Consider the following 10000-nt stretch of genomic DNA (forward strand, 5'->3'; position numbering starts at 1 on the left):
GAAAAATATATATACATATTTTTTATCTATCTATTCATATACATTTTCATTTCATTTTCGCTTCCTTTGTATTAAATCTGTTCGTATTAAACATCTGTTAGTGTGATATAAAAGGAGATAAAGAGAATGTTATGATGATGATGATGAGAGGGAATGACAGTAAAAGAAAAAAAAACGGAATAAAGAATAATGAAAAGGATAAATAACAAATGACTAACTTAAAGAATAACTAAAGACAAATTAACATAATGAACTTTGCAATCTATGGAAGCCATCGTGTACCCTAAAAAAATTCTTGCCACCCCCCTCTCCCCCTCCACCCCCCCCCAATCCCTCCTAACCCCCCTTCCCCTCCTCTTGATTTGGTTAGCAGCGAAGACTCTGTAAGAGGTTTGAATTAAATTATTTCCCTTTTCATCAAATTAAAGTAAAAAAAAAAAAAAAAAAAAAAAAAAAAAAAAAAAAAAAAAAATGGTTCCAAAGAGTCATGGCGGCCATTTTGTTTTCCTCACGATCGCACAGCATTTTACTCTTTGCTATCTTTTTTATTACATTTTATTTTATTTTATTTTATCTTATTTTATTTTTATCTAATCTTATTTTATTTTATTATTATTTTTTTTTTATTACTCTTTACGTCTTTATCTTTTGCATCTCATTTTCTATATCTTTTTCCATATTTTCTGCATTAGTCTTCTGTTTCCATACTTTTGCTATTTGCTTTTTTCCGCGTTATACCTTCCTCTTTTCTTTCTCTTTTTTTTCTCTTCTTTTTTTATCTGATCCTTCCATTTTTCCATCATTTTCCTTTTCCTATTTTCCTCCATTTTTTACCCTTCTCCTCTTACCAAGGCTCCCTGCCTCCGCTGTCATCAATACCAAGTAATATTTTCTCCATTTCTTATTATCATTCTTGTTATTATTGTCATTATTGTCATTATCATCATTATCATTATTATCTTCATTATCATTATTATTATCATTATCATTATCATCATCATCATTATCATTACTATTATTATCATTCCTCATCCTCTTCCTCTTCTTCTTCTTCCTCCTTTTCCTCTTCTCCTCGCCTTCTTAGTCTTCTTCCTTTTCCTCTTCCTCCCCCTCTTCTTACTCCTTCGTCTCTTCTCCTCCTCCTCCTCCTCCTCCTTCTTCTTCTTCTTCTTCTTCTTCTTCTTCTTCTTCTTCTTCTTCTTCTTCTTCTTCTTCTTCTTCTTCTTCTTCTTCTTCTTCTTCTTCTTCTTCTGCTTCTGCTTCTGCTTCTGCTTCTGCTTCTGCTTCTGCTTCTGCTTCTGCTTCTGCTTCTGCTTCTGCTTCCTCCTCCTCCTCCTCCTCCTCCTCCCTCCTCCTCCTCCTCCTCCTCCTCCCCTTCCCCTTCCCCTTCCCCTTCCCCTTCCCTTCCCCTCCCCTTCTCCTTCTCCTCCCCCCTCCTCCTCCTCCTCCTCCTCCTTCTTCTTCTTCTTCTTCTTCTTCTTCTTCTTCTTCTTCCTTCTCCTCCTCCTCCTCCTCCTCCTCCTCCTCCTCCTCCTCCTCCTCCTCCTCCTCCTCCTCCTCCTCCTCCTCCTGCTCCTCCTCCTCCTCCCCCCCCCTCCCCCCCTCCTCCTCCTCCTCCTCCTCCCCTCCCCTTCCCCTTCCCCTCCTCCAAGACACGCCCCTCCTCCCTCCTCCTCCCCCTCCCTCCCCCTCTTCCTTCCCCTTCTCCTCCCCTCCCCCTTCCCCTCCCCCTCCCCTTCCTCTCCCCCTCCCCTCCTCCTCCCCTCCTCCCCCTCCCCCTCCCCCTCCCTCCAAGACACGCCCCTCCCTGCCTGCCACGGAGCCCTCGCCATCATTGCGGATGTATCCAGCAGACAATGTGAACACGCCGTATCCGATATACGAGCCATCATTAATCCACGTGTATCCACTCCGTTCTCTTGCTCTTTTTGCTGTTCTCTCTTTCTCAATTCTTCCCTCTCTGTTTCTTATTTTCTTTCTTTCTCTCTCTCCTCTTTCCTTCCTCTCTCTCTCTCTCTCTTTCTCTCTCTCTGTCTCTCTCTCTGTCTCTCTGTCTCTCTCTCTCTCTCTCTCTCGTCTCTCTCGCTGTCTCTGTCTCTCTCTCTCTCTCTCTCTCTCTCTCTCTCTCTCTCTCTCTCTCTATCTATCTATCTATCTATATCTCTATATCTCTATATTTCTATATCTCTATCTATCTATCTATCTATCTATCTATCTATCTATCTATCTATCTATCTATCTATCTATCTATCTATCTATCTATCTATCTATCTATCTATCTATCTATTTCTCTATTTCTCTATCTCTCCTTATTCCTCTCCTAGCTCTTCCGATCTCCCCTCGTTCTCCCTCTCCTTTCTCTCCCATCCCTATTCTTTTCCCCTCCTCGCTCCCCTCCCTCCCTCCCTCTCCCTCTCCCTCCCTCTCTCCCTCCCCCTCCCCCTCTCCTTCTCTCTCTCTCTCCCCCCCACGACCTCCTTGTTTTTCCTCTTCCACCCTCTCCCCTCTTCTCCCCTCGCCCTTTGTTTCCCCTCTTCCCTCTCGCCCTTGGTTGTTGACGCGGGGATCCACAGTGAGTGATGGCGGTCATGACGGCTGGAGGTCAGCGCCGGGACGATCTCCATTCCCTCCACTCCCTCGTCTTCTTCCACTCCCTCGTCCTCTTCCACTCCCTCCACTCCCTCGTCCTCTTCCACCACTCCTCCATTCCCTCGTCCTCTTCCACCACTCCCTCGTCCTTTTCCTCCACTCCCTCGTCCTCTTCCACCACTCCTCCACTCCCTCGTCCTCTTCCACCACTCCCCTCCTCCTCTTCTTCCACCTCAGCGTATTCGACTTTCTTTTGCTTCTTTCACTTTCACTCCTGCTTCCAGTCGATATTTCTCTTCTCTCTTCTTCCTCCTCCTTCTCCTTTTAATCTTCTTTCTCCTCCCTTTTCTCCTTCTCCTCCCTCCCTCCTTCTCCTCTTTCTCCCCCTTCTTCCTTTTCCTTCCCCTCCTTCCTCCTCGATAACCACCAGTTCCCCTCCACTTGCTCCTGCATCCTTCCATCTCCAGCAACACCACCTCCACCCCTTCACTTCTTCCACCTCCACCTCCGCCCCTTCACTTCCTCCACCTCCACCTCCATCCCCTCACTTCCTCCACTTCCACCCCTCACTTCTCTCCACTTCCATCTCCTCGCTTCCTCCACTTCCACCTCCACCCCTTCACTGCCTCCACTTCCACTTTCTCGCTTCCTCCACCTCCACCTCCACCCCTTCACTTCCTCCACCTCCATCCCTTCACTTCCTCTACCTCCACCTCTTCACATCCTCCACCTCCACTTCCACCCCTTCCCTTCCTCCACCTCCACCTCAACCTCCACCTCCTCGCTTCCTCCACCCCCACCTCCACCTCCACCACCTCCACCTCCTCGCTTCCTCCATCTCCCCTCAAACCCCTTTTCCTCGTGTCATTGATGTCATTGTTGGCGACGGCTTTTGGATATTGATCCTGACTCCTGTAGCTGCAGGAGAGGTGAGGTAAAGGATGCTGGAGATGGGGAGAGGCACTGTGGGATGTAGGATGTAGGATGCAGGGATGCTGGAGAGGGGGAGAGGCACTGTGGGATGTAGGATGTAGGATGCAGGGATGCTGGAGAGGGGGAGAGGCACTGTGGGATGCTGGAGAGGAGGAGATGCAATGCAGGATGTAGGATGCAGGGATGCTGGAGAGGGGGAGAGGCACTGTGGGATGTAGGATGTAGGATGCAGGGATGCTGGAGAGGGGGAGAGGCACTGTGGGATGCTGGAGAGGAGGAGATGCAATGCAGGATGTAGGATGCAGGGATGCTGGAGATGGGGAGAGGCACTGTGGGATGTAGGATGTAGGATGCAGGGATGCTGGAGAGGGGGAGAGGCACTGTGGGATGCTGGAGAGGAGGAGATGCAATGCAGGATGTAGGATGCAGGGATGCTGGAGAGGGGGAGAGGCACTGTGGGATGCTGGAGAGGAGGAGATGCAATGCAGGATGTAGGATGCAGGGATGCTGGAGAGGGGGAGAGGCACTGTGGGATGCTGGAGAGGAGGAGATGCAATGCAGGATGTAGGATGCAGGGATACTGGAGAGGGGGAGAGGCACTGTGGGATGTAGGATGCAAGGATGCTGGAGAGGAGGAGATGCACTGCAGGATGTAGGATGCAGGGATACTGGAGAGGGGGAGAGGCACTGTGGGATGTAGGATGCTGGAGAGGAGGAGATGCACTGCAAGATGTAGGATGCAGAGATGCTGGAGAGGGGGAGGCACTGTGGGATGTAGGATGCTGGAGAGGAGATGTAATGTAGGATGTAGGATGCAGGGATGCTGGAGAGGGAGATAGGCACTGTGGGATTCTGGAGACGGGGAGAGGCATGCAGGATGTAGGATGCAACGGTATAATAGTATTGGCTATTCGATAGTAGGGGAAAAATGAAAAGAAAATGGAAGCAAAGTAATGGTATTACTCTCTGTGCTAACAACCGCTGTAACGACGAGCAATATCACAAGTAAGAAAAACAAATAATCATAAACAAAATTACAGTACTGCCCAAACGACCCATGTGTAAAACCTAACACACGCATGCCAACACTCCCTCCCTCTTACGTACGTACAGAACGAGCCATGTACACACACACACACACACACACACACACACACACACACACACACACACACGCACACGCAAGCACGCACACGCACGCACGCACACACACACACACACACACACACAGACACACACACACACACACACACAGACACGCACACGCAAGCTCGCACACGCACGCTCGCACACACACACAGACACACACACACACACACACACACACACACACACACACACACACACACACACACGCACATACAAAGAGAGAGAGAGAGAGAGAGAGAGAGAGAGAGAGAGAGAGAGAGAGAGAGAGAGAGAGAGAGAGAGAGAGAGAGAGAGAGAGAGAGAGAGAGAGAGAGAGAAGCGAGAGAAGCGAGAGAAGCGAGAGAAGCGAGAGAAGCGAGAGAAGCGAGAGAAGCGAGAGAGAGAGAGAGAGAGAGAGACCCCCCGAATGCAATGCTAACAACCTTGTCTAACCACCTCGTCACCTAGGTAGCCGAGCCCTAGTCCCTCCACCAAGGGCAAAGATCCCACGCAACCACCCGCGCGCCCATCCCAAAATTCCGACGCCCTCCTAATGGGATTCATCAGCGCCGTTATGACGACTAGCAGTCACGGTGGGCAGCGTTCATTACCGCCTGCGCTAGTAATTACGTGCCGATCATTTAGCGACGCGGGGGGAATGCCAGCAGAGGGCCGCGTTCACTTGGTTTCGAGAAGTGGCCATTGGCGTGGACGTTGAGGCCTCCCAGTGCCTTATTAACTCTACAGGAACGGCCGTAATCATCACGGCAACATGGCGACATAAATTCTCGAGGCGCATACCGAGTGTCTTGCAATCACAAGCATATTGCAACATCCGGGAGCTCTGCCGCGGGCGGAACGGTAAGGGAACACGATAATGCAATGAGATAGATTTCTAGGGAAAGCGAGATCTAAATGGGTAAACCAAAAGAAAGAGAAGGAAAAATGAGATGGAGGGGAGGAGGAGGAGAAAGGGGAGAAAAGAGGAGAAAGGGGAGGAGGAGGAGAAAGAGAAAGAGAAGATAAAAAAGGAGGAGGAAGAAAAAGAAGATAAAAAAAGAGGAGGAGGAAGGAGAAATAAGTTGAAAAAAGAGGGGAGAAGGAGGAGAAAGGGGAGGAAGGAGGAAGGAGAAAGAGAAAGAGAAGATAAAAAAAAAAAGAGGAGGAGGAGAAAGAGAAGAGCAAAAAAAAAAAAGAAATTTAGACATAAGGAGGGCGGAGAATACTTTTGGCCGAGCCGTATCCGCCTAATTAACATATTGGCCAGACTTCCCGCGAACATCAAGGGGAAGCCGTCATAGCGACCTGCACGACCATTAATCCGCGAACGCTCCTTGATCCGCCGGGACTTTGAATCCGGGGAAGGAGGGGCGAGCTGAGGAGGAGGAGGAGGAGGGAAAGGACGAGGGGAGGGAAGGAGGGGCGAGCTGAGGAGGAGGAGGGAAAGGACGAGGGGAAGGAGGACGAGGGGAGGGAAGGAGAGGCGAGCTGAGGTGGGGAAGGGAAAGGACGAGGGGAAGGAGGGGCGACCTGAGGAGGAGGGAAGGAGGGGCGAGCTAAGGAGGACGGAAAGGACGAGGGGAAGGAAGGAGGGGCGAGCTGGAGGAGGAGGAGGAGGGAAAGGACGAGGGGAGGGAAGGAGGGGCGAGCTGAGGAGGAGGAGGAGGGAAAGGACGAGGGGAGGGAAGGAGGGACGAGCTAAGGAGGACGGAAAGGACGAGGGGAAGGAAGGAGGGGCGAGCTGAGGAGGAGGGAAAGGACGAGGGGAAGGATGAGGGAAAGGACGAGGGGAGGGAAGGAGGGGCGAGCTGAGGAGGAGGGGAGGAGGGGCGAGCTGAGGAGGAGGAGGGAAAGGACGAGGGGAGGGAAGGAGGAGCGAGCTGAGGAGGAGGAGGGGAAGGACGAGGGGAGGGAAGGAGGGGCGAGCTGAGGAGGAGGAGGGGAAGGACGAGGGGAGGGAAGGAGGGGCGAGCTGAGGAGGAGGAGGGAAAGGACGAGTGGAGGAGGGAAGGAGGGGCGAGCTTAGGAGGAGGGAAAGGACGAGGGAAGGAGGGGCGAGCTGAGGAGGAGGGAAAGGACGGCGAGGGGAAGGAGGGGCGAGCTGATGAGGAGGGAAAGGTCGAGGGGTGGGAAGGAGGGGCGAGCTGATGAGGAGGGAAAGGAAGAAGGGAAGAATAAGGGAAAGGACGAGGGGAGGGAAGGAGGGAAAGGACGAGGGGAGGGAAGGAGGGGCGAGCTGAGGAGGAGAGAAAGGACGAGGGGAAGGAAGGAGGGCGACCTGAGGAAGAGGGAAGGAGGGGCGAGCAGAGGAGGAGGAAAAGGACGAGGGGAGGAGGAAGACAGCGAGGAGAAGGAGGGGCGAGCTCAGGAGGAGGGAAAGGACGAGAGGAGGGAAGGAGGGGCGAGCTGAGGAGGAGGAGGGAAAGGACGAGAGGAGAAGGACGACGACGAAGAGGTCTATACGGAGTGGTAGTACTAGGATGGTGATGGTGATGAGGATAATAATAATAATAATAATAATAATAATAATAATAATAATAATAATAAAAATAAAACAATAATAATAAACATCAATGATGATGATCAGGAGGAGGAGGAGGAGAGGAAGATGAGGGGGGAAGAAGAGGAGGAGGAGGAGAAGGAGGAGGAGGAAGAGGAAAAGAAGAGGAGGAGAAGAAAGAAGAAGAGCAGGAGATGGGTTGAGGGAAAGAAGGCGAAAGAAGAGCAAAAAGAAGAAAAGGAATAGGTGAACGAGAAAGACGGAGACGGCGAAAGGCAAGAGGATGATAAATGGGAGGAGAAGGAGAGGGAAGCTAGCGAAGGTCACTGGAAGGAGATGATGGCGCTGTGACGTGGGAATCGTCTTTGGCATCATGAATACGTTTACTCTTCTCCAGTTTCTCTTATGTTCTCATCTTCCTCCTCTCTCTCTCCCTGCCTCTTTTTCTGCCTCTGGTTATGTCTCTGTCTTTGTCTGTCTATCTCTGTGTCTTTGTCTTTGTCTGTCTATATCTGTCTGTCTGTTTGAGTGTCTTTTTCTCTCTTACTTACTTACTTACTTACTTACTTACTTACTCACTCTCTCTGTCCCTTTCTCTCTCTCTCTCTCTCTCTCTCTCTCTCTCTCTCTCTCTCTCTCTCTCTCTCTCTCTCTCTCTCTCTCTCTCATTCTCTCTCATTCTCTCTCATTCTCTCTCATTCTCTCTCATTCTCTCTCATTCTCTCTCTATCTCTCTCTATCTCTCTCTATCTCTCTCCCTCTCTATCTCTCTCTCCCTCTCTATCTCTCTCTCCCTCTCTATCTATCTCTCCCTCTCTATCTATCTCTCCCTCTCTATCTATCTCTCCCTCTCTATCTATCTCTCCCTCTCTATCTATCTCTCCCTCTCTATCTATCTCTCCCTCTCTATCTATCTCTCCCTCTCTATCTATCTCTCCCTCTCTATCTATCTCTCCCCTCTCTATCTATCTCTCCCTCTCTATCTATCTCTCCCTCTCTATCTATCTCTCCCTCTCTATCTATCTCTCCCTCTCTATCTATCTCTCCCTCTCTATCTATCTCTCCCTCTCTATCTATCTCTCCCTCTCTATCTATCTCTCCCTCTCTATCTATCTCTCCCTCTCTATCTATCTCTCCCTCTCTATCTATCTCTCCCTCTCTATCTATCTCTCCCTCTCTATCTATCTCTCCCTCTCTATCTATCTCTCCCTCTCTATCTATCTCTCCCTCTCTATCTATCTCACTCCTTTGCAAACATATTTTACAGATATTGTGCATATACAGTGATCCATCTCCTCCACCTCCTTCTTCACCTCATTCACCCCCCCCCCCCGCAAGAAAGGAAATCTCATCACACTTCCCATAGACTTTCTCCGTTCCCTCCCTCTCTAACGGGCTGTCAACCTAACTACAAAATGCAGCAAAAGACCCTTTTCCCGTCGTTCCTCCCTCTGTTCGCGAGCAGTTCCCGCCTCGTCCTCGCCGCCTCCTGCTTCCTCCGATTTGCCGGCCGCCCCTCAAAGCTCGCCTGAGGGCGTCTGGCGCAACGCAGTGATCCCTCCCGTCTTTCATCTCGCCTTCAGACCAACACAATGACCTTCGCTCGATCCCCGGCGGAGTGTTTGAACAAGGTCCCTGTGCCTTAACAAGCGCCGTCCCAGCTGGTGTCCCTGGCGAAGCGCTGGCGTCATTATGGCAGGCGGCACACGCCCCTAATACAGACAGTCAATATGGCAGATGGCACACGCCCTAACACAGAGGGAGTCAATGGGCGGCGTCGGCTTCATTACCCGAGGAACGCTTCATGGCTTCATCATAAACACACGCACGGCCCGGGCAGGAGGACACGGCCCCGCCATGCAGACCCTGCCGCAGGAAACCGGGCTCTGCCATAAATGCTGGATGGAGTTACAGTGGTTTAATTGGTAGTGCGAGGGTGTGGAAAACACGGGATGGGGCCATGTAGTAAAGTGTGAAGCGTCACGCGGGGTAATACAACGCGCGTAGAACAGAGAGATAAACGTGAGAGATACGCGTGGATCGAAATAAACAGACGCAAGGAAATACATAACTCAATATGAAATACAGCTTAATACAGTGGCTACAATAAGAGCCTGCGAACGCGCCTGGGAACCCAAAGGCCAAAGACCCGATCACCTCCCACCCCGATATTATTTCCTTTTTCATCAACCTTCCCCCTTTCCCCTTTCCCCCCCGCCCCCGGCCCCTGATAAGAAAGCGAAAGGGCCATGTAGCCAATAAAACGCACCTACGGGTCCAAGGGCTGGTCCTCATTACCTCTCGCCGCCCGCTCGGGAATTCGGGGGCGACTGGCTACAAATATTCGAACAATTCTCGAAGTTATGGCGCAATACTGCCACTGCCCGGGAGATTTTTTCCGGATGATGGAGAGCGAGAGAGAGATGGAGAGGGAGAGAGAGAAACGGAGGGAGGGAGAGAGAGAGAGAGAGGAAGGAAGGGAGAGGGAGGAAGGGAGGAAGGGAGAGAGAGAGAGAGGGAGAAAGAGTCAAGTCAGCCAGTCAGTCAGTCAGTGAGAGAGAGAGAGAGAGAGAGAGAGAGAGAGAGAGAGAGAGAGAGAGAGAGAGAGAGAGAGAGAGAGAGAGAGAGAGAGAGAGAGAGAGAGAGAGAGAGAGACAGAGACAGAAGGAAAGAAAGAGAGCACAAACACACACACACACACACGTACAAACACACACATAAAAACACCCACCCACCCACATACATAAGACGAAGAAAAACAAAAACAAATAAAAACATCGCGGAGGGGGGGAACCCAGGCCTTCACCCTCCCTCCCATCCCTCCCCACCCTCCCAACCCACCCACCTACC

The 10000-nt window shown here is 50.9% G+C and overlaps 2 protein-coding genes across 3 annotated transcripts in view; both read right to left on the reverse strand.

The window, feature by feature from the left end:
* LOC113812009 (connectin) overlaps positions 1-10000 on the reverse strand; it is a 1153447-nt gene that overhangs the window by 1105435 nt on the left and 38012 nt on the right. The window lies entirely within an intron of this gene.
* Positions 3463-5485, reverse strand: LOC138865796 (uncharacterized). The gene is made up of 2 exons (XM_070137123.1): positions 5333-5485; positions 3463-4374 (listed from the first exon to the last, which is right to left on the reverse strand). Exons 1-2 carry the CDS (start codon positions 5483-5485, stop codon positions 3463-3465), a joined length of 1065 nt encoding a protein of 354 aa, XP_069993224.1.

The sequence above is a fragment of the Penaeus vannamei genome, chromosome 22 (assembly GCF_042767895.1).
Source record: "Penaeus vannamei isolate JL-2024 chromosome 22, ASM4276789v1, whole genome shotgun sequence".
NCBI classification, from domain to species: domain Eukaryota; kingdom Metazoa; phylum Arthropoda; class Malacostraca; order Decapoda; family Penaeidae; genus Penaeus; species Penaeus vannamei.

Coding starts and splice junctions, on each gene's coding strand:
- LOC138865796 (XM_070137123.1), bottom strand. CDS start 5,485: ATGTTGCAATATGCTTGTGATTGCAAGACACTCGGTATGCGCCTCGAG. Junction 4,375..5,332: donor TGGCCACTTCTCGAAACCAA/GTGAACGCGGCC, acceptor CCCCGTCTCCAG/AATCCCACAGTGCCTATCTC.